A 21,518-nucleotide genomic window follows, 5' to 3' on the forward strand; every position below is an offset into this window, starting at 1 on the left:
TTACAGTACACTCCGGTGTTTTTCCCTTGTCTTAGATTACCTTAAACAAAGACAGGATGTGGCGAAGAATCCCTGGGTGTACTGTGCATAATAAAAATGCAAATGCCATGGAGAAAGTGTTTTTTTTTTTTTTAGCAATAACTGCATAGTTAAGCATATGCACAGAAAGTTTCTGTATAGTGTCTTTCCCCCCAGCTGTGGCAGCAAATATAGAAGAAGAAATATGAAGAGGTTTAAGAATGGCAGCACACCCTATTGTGTGTACTCTATGCCGTGTGCATGAATAAGTAGCTTGTCTGAGGAAAATGTAATTAAAAAGAAAATGTAGTGTGTATATGTGCATTATGCTTGTGAATAAGCTGTAGAAGTGAACATGAAATGCAGCTATACACCCCTCATACATTCATATTGTACTCCCTATTGTTAACCAGCCGTGTATCAGTTCCTTTTATTCCACGCACAGGACTGCACAATTGAATGTGCACACAGTGAAATGTTGTATTCATTCAAAGACTGAGATCCAACAGCCTTGTATGAAGGAAAGAGGAGGAGAGACTTCACCGGGAGCTTTTCCACCGCTCAGACGTTTTTCTTTTTTTTTTTTTTTTCCTGCGCCACTTGATGCCTCGGCAGCCGTGCCCTAGGAGCCTCCCCTGGCATAAATGACCATTATGGCTCCATTAGGGCTGCTGCTAGGAGGTCATTATGCTGCTCTGAAAACCCAGGGATGTAGACGTTAGTGGGGTCCCATCAGGGGAGGAGAGAGCGAGTGAGTGAAAGACAAAACACTAAGTCATCCGGCTTTTTCAGATGTCTTGACAGACAAATAGCAACTCAAGTCCAGTGAGTCAGCTTCTTAAGCACTAAAAGAAGGGGGGGTCTAATAAAGATCAGAAGAGGTCAGGGGTAAGAGCAGCAGAGAGTGCACTTGGTAAGTCTTGGTTGTTACTTGAACACTGCAGAAGTACACTAAACAGTTTGTCTCATTGTACTATTTTGGGTTTTCTTCCTTCATCTTTGTTATGCTGTCCTTGTAAGACTTCCTTGTTATCTCAGTCAGACTTCGTTCCCTGGCAGATATGCTGAGTGGCGAAGAACAGTAGACGGCTCTGTCCTTCTATGTTCAGTATCTCCGTCTCCATCAACCAGCCACGCCGCACAGAACAGCACACTCCATCTTCCTCCAGCAGACAGTAAAGGAGTTCTCTTGTTGTAGGAAAGCAAACAGCACTGAGCGCTGTAGGTGGTTCTGGTTTCTTTTTTTGTGCTAAATAAGAGAAATTTGGAAAGGCCAAAAACGTCGGTATTTATATCTTCAGCTTAATTCATTGGTATAATGCATAACTGAAGAGGAAGGAAGGTGGTGTTTTTTTTAATGCTTTAAAACTAAAACTCTGAAACTTTTTGCTTCTATATGGGGGAATGTGTCTACAAGATTTTTACAGCGAGATAAACTTTTTCTCCCTTTCTTTGGAAAATAGCTCCAGCCTAGTTAGATGAACAGCTGTCAACATCAGTTTACAAGAGTTGCTACATATTGATTGCATTTAGATTATACTCTATGCTGGATGAACTCCACCCAAGTGCCAAGTTTGTTGCAGCCTCTAACAGATTGTTTTTCAATTTTGCCCTGATCTTAGCTCCAGCCATCATCCGGTCAGTGCTGACCCAGTGTCCTGTGCTCTGTTTTAATATTGGATTTCTTCTTGCCACTCCCTGCCTTATGGCGATTTTTTTGGTGCAAGAATAAAATAAGTTCTTACTGACAGAATTTGCACACGTCTTTAGCTTCTTGGATTCACCATTGGACTCTTAGACGTTTCTAAATCTCTTCTTGCCCATTTTGTTTGTAAGGATTTTTAAAAAGGTTCTCTTCCAGGATGTATCAGGCTATCCGCTGGAAAAAGGTTCCCCCCACAGAATGATGCTGCCACCACCAGGTTTCAGCGGTGTATCCAAATTTTCCTGCGGTTTTATTTTCTGCCACATATTTAAAATGTAACATTATGACTGGATCCAGCCTACTTCATATGTCAGGTTTTGTTTTTAGAAATCACTTTATTTATTAAAGGTTACAGTTATGCCCTGCATTTAGATGATCTATTACATAAAGGAAGATTGGCATATAGTATGGTTGTTACATAAAAAATGAAAAAGTCGACGGGCGAAAACTAATCTTTCCAAGCATATTTAGATTTGGTTTGACTAATTGGGAAATTTAGAGCAAAGATTGAAGGAGCATGTTTCTGGAGAAAAGAAAAGCAGCAGTTTCCATGGATGAACATAGAGACACCGACAGGCTCTATACAGCTGTAAATAATAGTGATAAGAAACCTGCTGACCTGTTAACCTTCCTCCACCTGTCAGAGAGGAATACCCGCTCAGCAGGTGGCACGCTAGGAAGAAGAAATGCTGACCTGTGAAACTAAGATGATAGTAGCTCCCTCTGAAAGGTGAATGGACCCTACGAATAGGAGCAGAGCCAACCAAGCATTTAATAAATGCACCAGAGGTCACAGTCGAGCACTGGCCTGAAATACCACCTAGCCTCCTAGTGTTTAGCTACTGTCTGCAGAAAGGAGATAGAAAAATATTGAGATGGATGATATCCCAGCGAGCCTTTGAACCGCATTCGGGAGCCGAGGAGTGAGGAGGAAAAGGTGGCTGTTTGGTGATATAGCTGCATCCTGTGCACACCCAAGATCAGTGAGGTCTTAGTGGGTTTAGAGCCAAATCAGTTGCTCTTTGACTCCCTTTTTGTTTCCCTTTTAACTGAAATTGGTTGAGTTTTAGAATGTATTTCTAAATCCAATTCCACAGCATCTACTGAGGACAGAAAGGCCATAGTTAATGACTCAAAGATAGCTGCCGTCTAAAAGTACGTCCTATTCTATTTATTACAAGGAAAATCTATCATTAATGTTTTGTCCTTCATCTTGATTATCATTAATTACTTCCTGAGTGGATGCTAATGTGTGCTGGGACGCCATGTCTAGTCATTACCTGCGGATCTGACCCTCACAATATTCAGACATCTTCTATTTTCCACTCACTACACATCTTGGCTGCAGACGAGGAGCAGGCGGCAAGAATCACTGGCCTGAGGCTCAAATGGAGTTTACCTGGTGTCACGGCTGCATGCAACATTGTCCTCCACAAGAAAGAGCTTGCTGTTTGGGATCTTGATGGCCCTCAAGAGATGCTGTTGCTTGCAGCATTCTGCCAGCAGAACGGCTTCTATTGATCTTGAGCTCAGTTCAGATTGCTCCCCAGATCTTGTGACCATTTCTCTGCAAGCTGGGCGAGTTGTGACCCCAGCAAGTGGTCCCACAGGCCGGAGAGAGTGCTACAGGGCTGGAAGCAGATGGCCCTCCTGATGCCACACTGACTCACAGATTGGCTTTAATTGCCGATGCTGATCATTAGCCCGATGGGTCTGCGGAGGCCGGGCCACTCCATGAGTTGCAGGCCTAAAAATAGGGGCTGACTACTGGAAGCGTGATCTTACACACTTGAATGACCGTGCAACAGTACATCTTGGACTTCCACACTCGAAAAAACACACAGGCATAAAACCAACACTTTGAGTTTGTTTTTGAAGACATGAAAAGTGGAGCGACTGTCCAGGGCCATCTCTTTTTTCCTTTTCTGTCTGCTCGTTCGACTGTTTACAGCCTGCACACACATGGCCACAGACTTTCAGAGCTCCAGAGGACATGACGCCATTCCCAGCGGTGAGTGTTCATGGTTGACGTCAGTGGACAGCTCTGTAGGTCATGGCCTGTCTTCTACTGTGGGCGCAGTCATAAATCCGCACTGCTGCAAGATCAGCTTTGTTCCCTATTAACGGCTCATTTTCACGTACAGAGCTATAAAAAACAAAGCCTTTTCACATCTTCATGTTTGGGTTTTCTTTCACTCTTAAATGATTCTGTTCTTTACATAGAATTTAATTAGAATTATCGATTCGAAAACAGATTACCTGAATATATAGGAAACACAATTGTTAAACAAGCTATCCAAAACAACCTGGTTAAATAAAAAAATGCCCTGCAGGCAGAATAACATTCCTTGATGGTAAATGTCACCATATATGGGATGGCTAATGTTAACCCTTTAAAATGGCTGCTAGAGAATATTAGCCCAACCTTGTTTGCAGCATTGTTTAATGAAGTCATAGTTTAGGGTGTTTGAGCCTGACCTGCTTTTTGAAGGTGCCAGAGCATATTAGTCGGATTTAACTCTTTGTTAGGTGTCGTTATCCAGGTCCTGAAGTAACAAAGAAAACCAATACCATCACCATGTACAGTATCTATTTTGCCTTGTCACTTTTTTACGTTTTTTTATCATGAAGACTGACCTTGAAGGACTCAAGGATCGTTTTAGAGGTTTTGTGTCACCAAATAATTCTTTCAGCTATTCACCATAACAGCCACTCCTAGGAAGGTCTGCTGGTTGTGTGTAATAGCTCTAACTGTGCTTCACTTGAGGCCTCAACCCTGACGGATTCATGTCAATGATTTATTTTTTCTTATCTGTCATTGAATGCCCTAATATGGAGGCATGATCTGTTACTTTTAAGTTCCACTACATACTTTATGTTGTCAAAGAGGTTCTTACTGCTGATTTGAGCTTTCAAAAGTTTAAATTAAAAGCAGAAGAAATTGGAAATGGGGCATTTTTTACCACGTTTGACAACGTGTGTGTTGCTTTCAGAAAAAGACTCAATCAGATGGACTCTCCAGGATGCGCTGCAGCACCACCAGCTCTTTTCTGCTTAGTTTATCCTTTCCTGTGAAGTGTGTTTCCATGTAGACAGATCCCATCCCTCGCTCCACGCGGAAAAGTCACAGGTCACATGCACGTCCATGTGCGTCCCCTCTCTCGGCGCCGGTCTTTATAGAAACCTCCCTCTGCTGTCTTACACAGGCAGCGGTGAGGTGAAAGAGGAAGCTCACCTCATTTACCCGGGTCTTAACTCACCCCAGGACAGCAGATACATCCTCACACGCCGAGGCAGACGCGCTGTGGCCATGGAGACCCACAGTCCTGGTTCCTGTGGCGGGGAAGATGAGCTGCTGTAAGAGGCAGAGTGGCAACACTAAAGCTCATTATGCCTCCGCTGCTGCGCTGCAGGTCCAGAAATGAAACCTGAGCTGCCCTGCTCCATCCGTGGCTGCCACCTTCAGACCCTGCTGGAGAGCAGCAGCAGCAGAAGAGGGCAACATGTGTGTCTATGTGACAGCGCTCTCTGTCTGCTGTCTGTTGTTTTGATGCCACCCACTGTTTGAGAGCTTTGAGCTTGGCAAGTCGGTCGCTTGCCGGGACTCCACACAGCTGCCCCCTCCATCCCCTCTATCCCTCCATCCTCCCCTCCTGCTGACTGTGCTAATAGCCCTCCAGTTGCTCAGCTGTACTCTTTTCCCAGTGGACTGACATATGGATTCATACACATCTACTCATAATCACGGTTTAAAGCCCTCTGCATCCCTCCGCTCGATGTGGAAAGATTGTTTGCAGCTCCAGTGATCAAGAGGAAGCCAGTGTTGCAGCGCTATTTTTGGGCCAGGCCACATTTTACCCCACTTGCCCCTGGTATCTGGAGCAGTGGTGGATTGTGTAACGCTGAGCATGGCGCTGGCCAAAACAGAGGGAAATCTCTTATTGCTTCGTTTGAAATCACATCTGCAAGACTGTCTGCTGTTTTAGCTGCTGTTTCTGAGCTTTACTAACACTGAACGTTTCTATTTGGCTGTTTTTTTAGAAAACTAAAGCTCCTCTCTAGTATTTTCTATTTTTTTTTCACACTACAGCAACTTCTCCTTTTTTGATTGACCAATATAATGAAGAAATCATTTCTTTTGTAAATAAGAATCTAAAAAAATTGCACACCTTTATATTTAGCCTAGTTTACTTTAAAACATCACGCTTGTCCCGAGGGATCTCCAGCAGTCAATGGGCGAGAGGCGGGGTACGGTCTGGACAGGTTGCCAGTCCATTGCAGGGCAACACAGAGACAAACAACCATTCACGCACACAGACAATTTAGAGAAGCCAATTAACCTAACAGTCATGTTTTTTAACTGTGGGAGGAAGCTGGTGTACCTGGAGAGAACCCACGCATGCTCAGGGAGAACATTCAAACTCCATGCAGAAAGACCCTGGGCCGGGAATCGAACCCAGAACCTTCTTGCTGCAAGGCAGCAGTGCTATCCACTGCCCCACTGTTTAGCCCCTTACTTTAAAACAATGAAATAAAATGCAATGTAGCCCCATGCCTTTAGAAGTTATCCAAATAGGAAATCTCACACGGCGTTGCTCAGTCCATCAGGTTAGGAGGGTCTGTGGGTAGAATAGCCATTAGTTGTGCTCCTTACAAACCTGGACTAAATAGTGCAATAAACTTCATGCTAAAGTTAGTTTTATCCTGACAATATGTGAAAGGATGCAGCTGTTCTGAATACTTTAACAAGAATGAACACCCGATTCACCAACTTTAATTTGAGGAGACCAGAAATGACCCCCCGTCATCCGTCTCGTCCACTCTCACCCCAATAAGCAGCAGACAGACATTAAAATGCATAAAAAATTAAGGCTGTTTACTTGGACTCTAATGAGAGGAGGCTTAGGTAGTCTGGTTTAATTAGTATGATTGGCTCCACAGGGACCACCCGGGCAGGGGTATAACAACTGATTCACCCTGAGCTCACAGGACCGTTTCATACTGTCTGAGCATCAGAGCCCGTGTCAGAGGAGATTGCACTGCAGAGATGTGTTACTTTGGCTGAGCCCAGGTTGCAAGGCAGCACTGCAGTTAAATGCACTGAAGCAGACCATTACATAAGCACCACTGCAAGGTCAGAAATCTGTGTCTCCCTCAGTGTCCGTCTCTCTCTGTTCAAGTCACAATCACACATCGCCTCGATGTTGAGGCCCTGTCATAGCTTCAACAACCACATGACTCTTTTACTCTTTCTTCAATGTCAGTTCAGACCCTTTTTTTATGTTTCTTTGCTTGTATTTTTTCTCTTTGCTTTAAGTTAATGCGTCCACATGTGTGGCTGAGGGTGATATTGAGGCCTATGTGCAGGCTGAGTGCGTTTGTATCAGTTCCCCTGCGTAGGAGCAGTTTCCTTTTATACTCAAGTGCATGGGAAGGAGTACAAAGAAGAGGTCGAAAGTGTGGCTGCTCTTCAATAAAGAGCCTAGTTTGTCCTCTTTGATGCTAGGCTGCCACACACTCCAGCTACAAAGAAGCTGTGTGCTCGCAACTGAGAACCGAAGCAAAAGACTGCAAGCTTTTCTTAAAACATCACAACGCACCAACATAGTCTTATAAAAAAACTAAAAAACTCTGTGCTCTGTTTGCTAGTATTTGAGATGTATTTGTAGGTGCTAAATAATAGTGTCAAATCACCATTGGAGTGATTATGGGGATAGATATGGCGACAGTGATAAGACAGCTAATAGCCATTTTGGTGTTTTGATAAATCAGTTCCACATATTTAAGCCTAAAAAACTTCACTTTTTAAAGCTATCGAACTTTTGAAGTTTATGATAATGAAAACATTTTAAAAAGCGTGATTGATGACAAAGGAATAAATAAGAAATATTTCCGTTACTCTGCAGGACATTAAAGGTATAGTGGAGGATATTCTTTTTCCCGGGTGCATCATCTAAATAAATGGTCCTTCTAATTGTCATTAATTAGGTGATGTGTCTACATAAGGCAATCCTATGTGCTCGTCCCCATTTTCACTTAGAAGTGAGTCCGACATAGTGGGAAAAATTGCTAATCTTTTTACGGAAAGCAAGTTTGTATGAGCGATGCAAACAGCAAGTTTTAGCAGCGTGCATGAGGAGAAATGGGCTCATACATGCTCTTGCACGCATTTAAATGGCGTGTCCTCGGGTACAGGGTTTTGCATGTGCATTTTTCAAAATTTCACGAACATCCTCCACTATACCTTTAAAGTTGGACATGAATAGACTTCTAATCAAGACTTCCTTTGAAAATCTGATTTATGATTGTAACAGAATAACAAGTTCAAAACTCTGTATAACTAGATTTACGATAGTTTGAACACTCTTCTAGGTCGTTATAGTCTACAAAATGGTGCATAAGAATAAAAACAAGGATTTGACTATTGAAGAGTCTTCAGTTCCATTCCTTGAGGTCTGGCGTCCTGCCCCTTTTTAGATGTGCCTCTGCTTCAACTCACCTGATCCAAATAATCAGACCATTAGCAGGACTCTGCAGAACTTGGCTGCGTACCGAAGATCTAATTTAGCCGTTTGATTCAGGTGTGCTGAAGCAGAGACTCCTCTAAAAGGTGCAGGACACCAGACCTCGACGACTGGAATTGCAGACCCCTGGTCTAAATGAATATAATCAAATTTAACCCCTGACCTGTCTTCAAAGAAAATCACTTCTTTAGAAATGTTTCTTATATTGGATTGAGAAGACACACATCTCTACTGAGCAACAAAATATTTATTTTTTCACTTCATTCAAACGTCTGCAGCAACATCTTTTGTTCGGTTGGATAAAATTGTATGATTCGACATGCCAGACATATTTTTTTTGTTGCTGTTTTTGTTCAGTGTGTTTTTGTACGCCTGCCCAGTTGAAACTTCACCAAATATATCTCTTTCCAGGGCTCATCGTTTTGTTCAAAGGTGGACGATATTAGAGCAATCAGCTGCCACAAAGCCAGGCTTTGCAATGCTCGGGGCTAACTCCACTCCTGTGATTGACGATTTCTCTCCACAATCAAAAGCCATGAGGTCTTTAATAGCAAAGGATTACTGTGCCAAATAGTTTCATTACACGCAGAAAGGGTTAGCAGCGGTTTAAAAGGGGAGAGCCCCAGCTTAAGCACAGAGAGACACTCCGAATGAAAGAAATGACATTGCTGCACACCTAAATACAGAATTCAAGCTCATTTATGATCACATAACAGAATAAAACAGAAATAAAAACAGTTGCAATGCAGCCTTAGAGGGAATCCACCTTTATTTTTTAAAGCCTTGATAAATAAACAATGATCCTTTATTGTCAAAGACTGGATTAAACCACCACATGTTATTTCCCAACACATATCATCACCAATCATTCAATGACAGACTAATGCAAGTATGAAATAAAATCTAGTGTAACCAGTTCAGCCTCCTAATGAGAACACAGAGCATACCAACTCTGGATGAGCTGCAGAGATCCTTTGCTCATGTGGGACAATCTGTTAACAGAACAACCATTAGTCATGTGACAAACAATATAGGGGCTACATCTCCCATGTAGCAGAAGATGCTGTTTAACAAATTGAAATAAAACACCATGGTCAGATGGACACATATTTACAGCATCATCATTCTGTGGGTGTGCATGGACCAATCAGAGTTTACAGAAAAGTTTCTGAAGCTGAAAAGTTTCCCTTCGTTGATGAGACGCCCTCACAGCAATTCTATTTATGTGGCTAGAGCTGGAAGAAAATTCATGTTTTAGAACGGCCTAGTCAAAGTTAGGCATAAATCTATTGGAGAATATGAGGAAAATATTGGAAACACAGGCTGTAGGCTCTATGCAAACAGACTTTCAGCTGTAAGTGCTGTGAAAGGTTGTTGTCTTAAGTTTTACCCAATGGCCGCTGAATATAAACACCATGTTTTTCAATTATTGCAGAATTTAAGATTTTCCTTTTATTTCTCGTGTCCATCACAGTGTTGCTCTGTCAAATAACATTTCATTGATAGAAACTGAATGAGTGGTTTTAACAACAACAATGACCACATGAAGCATTTTCCATCTGCTCATTTTACTGGTTTAGTTCTTTCAAGGTTCTTTATTATCTTCCTTCTTTTTGTTCCTTTGTGGCTCTGAGACTGAATCCATGCATCCACAAACACACAGAAATATTAATTTGAATGATTGACAAGCAACCAGCTCTGTTAATCAAGTTATGCTTATTCTGATTAGGGGTCTTAATGTGAGTAAGATAACCTGGTTAAGGTGTTTACTCGACAGTTGCAATAATATGCGTATTGCATTAGTCTGGTTCTAATTGAATTAAGCGTGTGCATGTAAATGCTCTTTCCCTCTCGGTTTGGATCCTTTCCAGCCTCTAGCCTACAGATTTTTTTATGTTTAAAGGAAATCACAGGGTTTACTGTAGGCCTCGGTTTATCAGAGGAAAGGTGAAACACAGACACGTGTGGCGCGGTTCACAGGGAAGCCACCTGGCTCTCTCCGGCTCTGATTTATGCCTATGATAGCAACAACCCAGAGAGGCTTTCAACAACAACAAAGTGTTACAGAGAGATGACAACAATGGGACAGTTGTCAGTCTGGAGATGAAAAGATGTCTTCCTAGCCGCCTCTGTCTTTTGTAACTTTGATAAATATTTTCTGTCCTTTGTTTCCCTCATTTGTCTCCATGTGTTTCTCTATTTTTAACAGAGGTTACTGGTGAAGGAAAATGTGAAGTGGAGTCAGTTTTCCATCTCTGACAGGCTGCCTCCCTCATCCTGTGAGGAGGCGGCAGTGTGCTTCACTGCCTCGCCTGTGACTTATCAACAGACTTATTTCCGCTGGCTTGTCCTGCTTAGTGTCATATAGTGCATAAAAAAAAGCGCAAAAAAAAACTTTTTTTTGACATTTTTTTCTCTAAAATTTTGCATTTAAATCTTTCACTTCTGCCTACTTCTACGCTCTTTTAAAATCAGTAATATTGTAAAGAGGGATCATTGTAAACAGTGTTTCAGCTTTATTTTATTTCTCTTTTATGGGCAGTAGGAACAACAAAATTATTCAGCTGTACTCCAACTTTACTCAGACTCCAACTTTTTTTCTAAAAAACTTTCTAGCCAATTTTGTCACATATAAATTATCTTATATATTTTATTTCTTCTTACATTCAGACCTATTTATTATTTGACTGAAATAAGTTTATAAGTTATCGTATTTGCGAAAAAAAAATGTATACTGTAAATCTCAATAAGTAATTTTTTCTTAAAATAAGTGCATTTTTCTTGACTTTACGAGGTAAGTGGGACACTTTGCCAATGGAATAAGACAATTTACGTTTAAAATAAGAAAAAAAATATTGCTTTCCTTCTGATTGTCTATAGCATAACTGTGGGTTTTCAAACCTTGTTGCAGAGTTGCAGTTTTTCAACCTGTTGATTTTACACAGGCTATGTGAATTGGGGCTATCTAAATAAACTGCATTGATTTGATTTAAATAGAAATTTAATTAATTATAGCCTCTACTGCAGATGTTGATAAATAAATGAGGAGCTTTTATTCTGTAACTAATTTTCTGGCATGCTAAGATCAACATACTTTTGCCTTATTTGATTAGCATGTTTACCTTCCCATTTTGATCACTGTCTACACTGCAAAAAATTGAAATCTTTGAACATTTTTGCTTAAATTAAGTGCATTTTTTCTTGAATTCAGAAGGTGAGATTCTTTTCCATTCGAGCAAGACAATTTACATTTAAAATAAGAAAAAAACAATTGCTTTGTCTTATTTCAAGTGCATATATCTAATTATCTTATTTTAGGAGTAAAAATACTCATTCCATTGGCAAATCATCTTATTTATCTGCTAAAATTCAGGGTAATTACACTTAAATTAAGAATTTTTTTTACTTCTTTCTAGATGGTTTTTGCAGTGTAAAAACATTAAATCTTCATACAAAGTTTGCGATTTCGGCACTAGAGGCACTTTGGTTGCAAAGGCAGACCTCAGGTCGGGGACTTGAGTTTCAGAAATATAACTCAGGTTGAAAGTCTGTAAGTAAGGTATTGTAAATGATTAATGTTAACTCATCTGACCCCTTTTATTTGATGCCAACATTGAGGAAACGTTCACAATAAAAAGACAGAGATAACATCTCTGTCTGACCTGCTCTTATATGTAGGTTGGATTTATAAATAAGTGACGATATTGGATTGTGTTTGCTTTAGCGTCATTTGAATGATAGCATAGTATCTCCTAAACTTAGCTCCGTAATACCTGACTTCAGCTTGTTATACAACAATATGCATCTTTGTCTTGTATCAAAAAAAAGAAAATCGTATTATCTTGTGTCGAGCTAGTCTTCAATCAACAGAAACCTTAACTCTCCAAAATAAATCTTTAGCTCCACTCTTTTTCCTTTCACATAGATATTTGTATTTTTAGTGAGATAAATGTTCCGTTTGAATCTTTTTTAAGAATGCAGAATATTAGTTTTTCTGAATGTTAAATGAACATTATGAATAAATGTTCTGTATTATTGTGTTAGACTAGGCCTGAGCAAAAGAATTTGAATTCATTGTCTGCATCAGCACAACTTGGACTTAAAAAGCTGACCTGTAAACAAGTCTGTAGGAATTTATAGGATTCATTGTCAAAGTGCCTAAACAACAGTCACATTTTCTTTAGATTAGATGTTTTATATTTCAACATGATTTTGGGTTTTAACATTAGGAAAACATATGATCTGAGCACCTGTGTCCGGGCCGGTTGTTCTCATCATCTCCCATCTTGTCTCCCCTCATCTTCCGTTTCTTCCTGCCCTAGTTGCTCCTCTCTGTTCATCTGTGTCACTCCTTCTGTCTTGTCCCTGCGATCGACTGTAGCCGCAGGCTCAAAGGCTTGTTCACCAGCCTCTTTCTAAAAACAGGCTGCTGCATTAAGCCGCTTTGCTCAAAATGCTGGATTGCCAACACCTTACTATTAATGTCGGTCCAAAACCAAACAATGAGCCTTTTTGTCAGCTGTCTCTATTATTACCTCTTTTTAACCTTTATTTTTGTTAAATTACGCCTGAAAGCCGAAATGATATTCAGAAACACTGATAGCATAGTATACAGCTTAATTTATTGCAGATGCTTTTTTTCTTCTTGCTGATCTATATGGCCTCCATAGACATGTCTCCTGTCCCTGGGCTTGTCCTGTGCATTAGACAGTTGACAGTCTCCTTATAGCAGAAATGAGGGGAGTGCTCTGTGACTAATGGAGCTCCTTTGTCAATGACAGGGGAGCTGCTGCTGGCAGTTTGGGGCCAAAGAACAGTACAGATTACATTAACATCAGTCAAGCTGTTGTCAGACTACTAGGACATAAATAGGACCTTATTGATGCATAATGCAACAACTTTTCAACTTGACGTTTTCTCAGTAATAGAATAAGGGAGTAAGTCTGTGGGTAAAATCTCAATATGCTATAAAAAGATTTGACTATATATATATATATATATATATATATATATATATACAGATATATCTATATAGATAAAGATATATAGCACCCTAGGGGACTGTAGTGTTTGGGGTTTTAAGGGTTTGTTTGCACAACTTAAAATAATCCAAAAATGTGTGCAGGAAATTGTGTTTCGCAATTTTGTTGTCAGAAATCCAGCTTGTGAATGTACTTTCTAATACCACCGTATCAGTTGTTATTAATTCAACCAGCTCACCACCTCGTTTTTCTCTACTTCGCTGAATATGATTTTGCTCTTAAAGTGCTTTGACAGCTTTGTAATGGAGAAAACAAAGCCTTTGACCTAGTCTGGCACTGGGAAAAAAAAGAAGAAATCCTGGGAAGCCTTGACACAAAAATTGCACTGTGCTGTTTGATCATTACTGACACTGCCCCTACTGTGTCTCTCCTCCCTCTTCAGTACAGTCAGGTTCACAGAGACTCAGAAAATACAGGTGCATGAAGAAAAGAACTCGTATGCCCCTTAGAAAAATACTACTTTGCAGCCTTAAAGGGCCGGCTGTCATGAAAATTGACTCTTATGTGCTTTGACATGGAAATCCTTTTCTTAAACAGATAGAAATGTATTATACCTTTGGAAAGAATACTGTGCCTAGTAAAAATATTCATACATCCTCAGCTTTGTATATTTCACTATATAACCACAAACTTTAACTTATTTGATTGCCTTTTAATGGGGCGTATGAAACAAAGTAGTGCAAAAATTGTAAATGCATTTTAATTAATATAATAGGCAGAGAGGGTGAGGAGTGTTAGCCAGTGGTAGGAGGCCAATGCTAACACTGACGGGGCTACACCATCGCATCTCTGAGGGAGGATCTGTTCACAATCCAGTCCAGTTTGGTTATATAGCATTTTAAAACCAACAACACTAAAGTGCTGCACAGATGCAGAAATAATAATAACACAATTAAATGCACTGAAAATGAACAAAACATTTTAAGTCAAATAAAGAGAAAACAAAAAAATCAACACAACATCCTTTTGATTGTTAAAAAGCAAAAAGAAAAGATGAGATTTTAAAAGTTATTTAAAGTCAGTCAAAGTGTAAGCCTGCCAGGGTTTGGCTTCAGAGAAGATCCACTCCCCTCTCAGCGTACAACTCGCTCTAGTTACTGACAGGAGTAACTGATCAGCTGACCTTAGAGAACTAATGGGACATTAGGTAGATATTACCTGGGGCAGTGCCATTTAAAGACCATTTAATAAATCATTCATGAATGAATTCTAATAATTAACTGGGACAGAAAAATATTTTTTTTCCAGAGTTCTGGCTTTTAGGAAATAATTTCAAGATTAAATAGTTGAAAGAAACTTACTGTACAATAAATCATGTTTCCAATTTGCAAAAAGCCAGTGAGAAGAGGTCAAGTACGTTACAGAAGGAGTTTAGGTCAGATAAAACCAAAATGCTATTTATATGCTAACATGCTAATGGACTACGATTAGCTGAAAACAAACTACACATCACCCTAAACACTGGGAAACACAGATGAGATGAATGGATATGCAGATTCTGATTTTTAACACTTAAAATGCCGTGGTTTTTGTCCCTTCTGCTTCCCTGTATGCTGCTCTGAGTTAGCCTCAAAACTAAATATTTTGAAAATATGAAGAACTAAAAATACTACTGTCATAAATGCTACTGCAAAGGTCCTATAGTTACAAAACTAGCTGTTTTGACACAGAATAGTCTTTTTGTAAAAACAGTTTGTTTTATTAGTGCCTTTGCAAACAAACTGTGATTTATTTGCTCTGAAAACCGCGTTCTGGGAATTTCCTGACCCTCCTCGTCTTTCTTTGCGCTCTAATCTTTCTTCCTTTCTGTGTAAACTCCTGAGGAAGCTCTGAGTTTGTGTGCTGCAGGCTCGAGGATGGGGGGTTGGGGAGGAGCTAGAGTGGGAGCGGGAGCTGAGGACAGTTCCCCGGAGTCTGGACACCAAGGCCCCCGGGCCTCCGCAGCTCATAAACAGATGTGTCCTTGTCCCCAGCCAAGCGCAGCCACTCATGGCAAAGCAGGGGCCCAATAATTGTGAAGAATTGAAAGCTAAATATTGGCTTTATCTCCTCAGTAATAAAAGGGCCATGAAATTGATTTAATGCTGCAGCGCTTCTCTTGGGTGGCTTCTTACAGCGTGAGCGCAAAACAATGAGCAGCAGCCATCTATTAATTAACCCACCTAATCCTGCAAAGTTAATCTCTCACCACAACTTTGCCCGCAACTAACTTCCGAGCCACTGGGTCTATTGGGGGTGTCATGACAATGGCGGAGAGGAGAAGATAGATTCAGCACTTAGGAAAAAGAAGGATGGGGGGGTGAGCAGCTCTGCAGAGCAACCTTGGGGGATGCTGTTGTTCAAATGTGAGGTGCATGGCCAACATTAGTAGAGTAACAGTGTTAATTTGTTGATTTTCCTTCTTATTTGCAAAAAAAAAAAAAAAAAGATAAAATGCATCATTTGAGCTGAGAAAACTGGATTCAGGAACAGTAGCACAAAGATAGTTGATTTCAGTTGCTTTTGTTCCGTTGGCTTTTGTTGACACGGTTTCTGCCGTCAACAGTCTCATATTCTTTCCTGAGCTGTTAGACAGTCGGTAGGGGAAGTGGCGTCCCTTTCTCTTCTTCACCTGCCGGCCGGGCGCAGCACGAAGGCGCCTCACACCCAACACGCGCGCTCGCGGCCACATTGTGTCGACCGAGTTGTGAATTACCTCCTTCTCAGCCGGCTGATGAAAAGCTACGTGTTTTTCTGTCTTCGACTGCGCCTCATCTGACCCTGCCCTTTCACCTCACCGCCCCAACCCCCCTCGTCATCTCATTGGTCTTCTCCTCTTCGAACAAAGCAGGCTCAGAAAATAGGTCACCTGCTGCTGCTCCTCTCACCTCCTCAGCATTTGGAAAAATACATCCTTGAAGGTGTCTTGTACTCCTTTTTTTTTTTCCTTTAAACGACCGCAATCTTCACCCAGAGAAGCAGAAATCCCACATTTAGCTATAAAAAAAACATGTAGAGAAACTAACCGCGGGAATTTGGAGATCATATTTTTGCGAGTGAGGAAAGAAGCTCCTGTGGAGATAATTTTAGGAGGCTGATTAGGCATAGACGGTGTTGAGCCCAGAGTGAGGAATCTCATCACCACTGCTAATGACATGCCATTCCTGTGCTGAGCGAGGAGCGCGAGCGAGCCCTGGGCATGGACTAGCCTCTCTCTCTGCCACCTCTAGCAGTTGTGTTCATTAGGGCCAGCGTTGTAATTACAATTCACAGATCCTGCTTCAGCTTAATTACACTCTGATTATTGGGCTGATATTTGTTGAAATTATCAGACCCTTAGAAAATGGATTAAATCTTATTTCATAAGTGTGTCTTAAACCGACAATTTGAACTGATTTGTAAACGTGCATACAAATATGCTTTAAAGCCTGGGAGTACCTAAGAAAATGAGTTCACAGTTTTAACATAAGCTAACAGATGCGTATCTCCCCTGAGTGACAGATCCTCCTACCGATGCCTCTGTGTGATTGTGGGAAGTTATTTTCTTGTATCTTCCACCTGAATAGCCCCGACAAACAGAAAAAAAAAATGTGGAATGCATTATGCTGGATTATTCTGCTTCCATTCAAAGTCACCGTAATTGGGAACCAAATTCACAAATAAGCCCTGGAGGTGGGGCTATTATCTACGTGTCTGTGTGCAGCTTAGATGTGTCTATAGTATTTTATCAGGTCATTGTGGTAAAGGCAGCTTTAGAATGAATTTCCTTTGAAAATACAATCTGTGGCTGAAGTCATTTTGCTCAGTTTTCTGCCATAGAATCTAAATGTTCCCCTTTTTTTAGGAGGAATCTCACTTGATCTAAAGGATAGGAAGATAATACAAGGATTTATTAAACTGTGATCGAGGTTTTACCATATTACAGGTTCCTGTTGTTTTTACTTTCTGTTGGATTGTAAGAAATACATTTTAAAATATCCTGCATAGATGCAAGTATTATGAATTTTTTTGATGAGAAAAAGAAAGCTTTTCAAACCAACCTTTATGTTTTCAACTCTTCAATCAGATTAAATTTTGGATATTGAAAAGACATCTCCAAAGCATATATTTTATTTTTTATGAGCCTTCCAGGGGCAGACTTGCTGCTATGCTTTGGATCAAAGTGCCTTTGAGTTCGAGGTGAGGAGGAGATGGCCGATCCGATTCCTTTAGGATGTTTTGGAACAGAGCAGAATTCGTAGTTCTGTCAATTAGGGCAATTCTTCCAGTCCATATAGCAGCAATGCAGCCCTGATCATCACACTACCACCACTATGTTTTCATCAGATGTGAAAAGAAGCACACCTTCAGTAGCACTTCATACTTTTTATTCTCTAAAATTATTGTAGTTTATGAACGCATACTTCTTTAAAAAGTGAAAAAACAAGACGCTCTCTGCCTAATCTCTTTTTTTTTAAATGATAAAACCTTCGGTACTTTGGATAATTTCAGACATAAACAAATGTTAAGTCTGTAGCCTACTTTGTGTTGTCAAATCATATGACAAATATTACAAAAATTTCAGTTGATTAATTCCTTAATGCCACTCTTAACCAGAGCCATGGTTAACTAAGATAACTTTCTTATCTTAATAACTTATATCTTCATATAAAAGCTGCTGGATATCTTTAAGTACAACTGAAAAAAAATTTGAAATCTAAAGTTAGTCACCTACTTCTTCACCTCACCCGGTGTAGGATTTTTTCTCTTCTTTCTCCCAGCTCTGAAGAGTGCCAGAACCCCACCAGAATAGGTGATCCATTAAAAATCCCTCATGTTTTAACACACACACCAGGGATCTGACTGCCACAGTGGACTCTGTGGGTGTCTGCTGGTAGATGTTGCTCTGACATGAACCCTCGGCTCTGACGGCTATAGCTTGATCCTACGGCTCAGCATCGGTATCAGCGTCGTCCTGTCGCTCTGGGACGCGCTCATCCATTTGCAGGAAGTGATGGGTGTGTGTATATGTGTGTGTATGTGCCTGCAGGCTTCCCAGCGACGGCATATGGACCGGTGGCGGCGGCGGCGGTAGCAGCAGCGCGTGGCTCAGGTAGGGGGGCCCGTGGAAGAGGCGGCTACTTGGCGTACCCACAGAGCACAGGGCCAGGTAAACGCTCTGTCCATGTTCTGTGTGGCTGCTGCTCTCTTAAACTTCTCCTGCTCTGCTTCTCCCCATAGTCCTCTAAAACATTAACACCAATAGAAATGCCATAGAGTGTAGACTAATAAATAATCTGCCATGTACATTAAACAATGCAATTTGCTTAAAATAATAAGCTGCAGTTTAATTTGGGCTTAAAAAAGAAATCAGCCACAGCAGAGAAACTCTTGTACTAAATGATAATTAGCTTTATAAAAGAAATAGATGTTTCATTACAAACTGACTGGATTGATAAAGATATAAGCATAACTTAAAAAGAATATTAATGAAGAGTATTATCTAAAGTATTTATAACTCATTTTTAAATAGGCTTTGGATGTATAAATTTTAAGACAAACGTACAATCTTAATGACTTCCTTTACAAGATTAAAAGGTCGATTAGTTTTTATCATTTGGTATCATTTTATCATTTAATTTCCCATGCTCTCCAGGAAAACCGACTGAGTCATAATTAATCATCATATTGAACATTGTTTCCCTGTATTGTTGGATTGTCTCCATATAAAGTAGTTGTCAGTTGAGCTTTCTTCTTTTTTTTATTCTCCTCTTTATGATTGTTTTCTTTCATTTATATCAGATGTATTCTTAGTCAGTGTGGCTAAAAGCAGAATCGCTTACATGTTCTTCGGCTTTTCAGGAATAATTTTCCCATTCTGTCACATTCCAACCACAAACAGATTTCTTTTGTTTGACTTTAATGCAATAGACTAACAAAATAATCCCTAATGCCAAAGTAAGGGAAAATTGATGCACGGTTTGCAGCAATCTCTACAAATAGAAGTCAGAGCTGAAAAGTGTGGTGTGCATTTACATTCAGTCCCCTCTTTTCACTACATTACAGTTGCAACCCTATTGGGGTTATCACCAATATTTAATAGTTAAAGGTCCCTCACATATCAATTATGATCCTGCTTGATCATTATTTAACCCTTTAAAGCCCGATCCAAGAATAAAACAAAACAGAAAATTACTTTTTTTTGGTTTGAAGTCCTTATTTGGCCTTTTAACAAAATATTTAAAAAGAAAAAACAGAAATACATTTTTGATATTAATAATTTATTACTATGCGATAAGTCAAGATTATTTTTTGTTTAGTCTTCTGCCCTCTGTTATCAGGTATATCTGATTGTGTACAATAGGATTTTGAGCAAAGTTTTTACCATTAAATTATGCAAAAGTTGTCAGACGCAAAACAAACCGTATGTATCAAATATGATACATTTGGCATTACAGGCTTAATCTTTGCTTAAGTTTCTTTGTTGGATTTAGGTCTGGACTTTGACTAGGCCATTTTAAGACATAGCTGTGCGTTGATTTAACCTCTTATATAACGTCTATTCTCTTCCTGGTATGAAGTGAACCTCCGTCTTGGTTTTAAGGCTTTTACAGTATTTTAACAGCTTTTCTTATTGAACGACCCTGTATTTAGCTGTACTTTCACGTAGACTCTTCTAAGCCACAACCACCCTTGCTGAAGAAAAACACCTTTTGTGCTGCAGAAAGCTAATATCTGATACGTTTATAAACGGTAAGGATATTTTAAAATGTTTAGAAAAAGTGCATTTAACTTAAAAAATCTAATGCTACATTATGTAAATTATAGAGAGAAGAACAGAAACACTTAGATATTACATTGAAGTGAACATTTCTTTCATATTCTTGTGAAGCATTCGGATTATACTGAATAAACATTCATTTACATTTTCAGACTATAGATGGCAAAACATATAAACTTGTTCGTTTTTGTCCCTCTGGCTGCTCCCATATCATGGGCTGCCACAATAAGTCATTATAACTTGGCAACATTTTTACGCTAGATGGCCTTTCTGACGCAACCAGGATTCAGACCACGGTCGCCCACTTTACATTCAAAGACTTAAACCAATTCAGCATGATACATGACGACGACCATATAAGCATATGATAATGCTATGACAATGTTATTTAAGGTTAGTAAATGGGGGCTTAAAGGTTGTTAATATGTTAATCTAGTATTTCACATCTAAATAAAGCACACAGCCTGAAATGTGTTGTTTGGAATGGAACAAAATGGGTAAAAGTTGAAAGAAAATAAATAGTCAAGAAGCTGTAATTACTTTCAAGTTGCTGATCGTCATTCTTTACTTCTATCTTCTTGGTTTAGAAGTCAGCACAGCTGTTTAAACACACTTTGAGTCCATTTCTATTCACTCCAGTAAAGCATATTGGCTGTAGACATCCTGTCATGACACACAGACAGCTTTCCACAATGACACTGGTACCAAAAACAGGATGCTGGGTTTTTTTCCATCTTAAACAGCATTGATCAGAGTGTCTGCTTCATTTAGACATCCAGCTTTTCCCTGCTTTACAACTGTAGATCATTCAATAGCTGTCAATAATGGCTTCCCCTGACTGAACACACAGCCTCCTGTCTTTAGAAAAGCGGCGTCTTCACTAATCAGCCATACCATTAGGAGCTTGCTAGAGAAAGTGTGTTTTAATTGTTACTCGCATCCTGTCTGGTTTGTGCAGTGGCTCACAAAATAAAAAATTAAAACAAGTCAGCAGGCAAACTGCTGTTTAACATCATGCGACGTGAAATGAACTCACTTAAACAGGGAGAGCAGCAGCATATGAAAACTACTCGCATGTTCACACGTGTGCAAATTCACACTCGTGTCTCACTTCGAATTTAATTCAAATCAACAAAGGGAACGCTGGAGGCCAATCAGATGCTATTTCTTTTGCATGGGGCTGTTTGATTTACCATTTTCAAAACAAACAATTTGGCCCAACAATCACAACGAGCATTACTAAGAAGCAGGAATGTTGATTTGGGGTTAGCAGCAGCCAGGAACCAGCCGACTTGATGGCAGCCATTATGCACAGTTTAATTCTGACAGCTGCAAATGGAAGGAAGACAAGTAAATGATTATGAACAGAGGCTGAGAGGTGGCGTGTTAGAGGGGAAACAGTGACATCATGGGCCTTTTTTAGAGTGCTTAAACAGTCAAAGGGAATATAAAGAAGGTTTTACTTGGAGACATGTCCAGCCTTTGTTGGA

At 40.0% G+C, this 21,518-nt stretch overlaps 1 protein-coding gene across 8 annotated transcripts in view; it reads left to right on the top strand.

The window, feature by feature from the left end:
- The window catches only part of LOC119786222 (RNA-binding protein Musashi homolog 2), a 387,008-nt gene that overhangs the window by 332,055 nt on the left and 33,435 nt on the right, over positions 1–21,518 (top strand). For 4 of the 8 annotated variants that reach the window (XM_038289416.1, XM_038289417.1, XM_038289418.1 and 1 more), the window contains exon 11: positions 18,298–18,417. The exons of 2 other annotated variants lie outside the window; for them this stretch is intronic. In XM_038289416.1, the coding sequence (XP_038145344.1) occupies positions 18,298–18,417 (120 nt within the window). The remainder of the gene's footprint in view (positions 1–18,297; positions 18,418–21,518) is intronic. 2 more of the 8 variants (XM_038289420.1, XM_038289423.1) reach the window with 1 other exon arrangement.

Source organism: Cyprinodon tularosa, unplaced genomic scaffold (genome assembly GCF_016077235.1).
Source record: "Cyprinodon tularosa strain WSP-4 unplaced genomic scaffold, ASM1607723v1 ctg269, whole genome shotgun sequence".
NCBI classification, from domain to species: domain Eukaryota; kingdom Metazoa; phylum Chordata; class Actinopteri; order Cyprinodontiformes; family Cyprinodontidae; genus Cyprinodon; species Cyprinodon tularosa.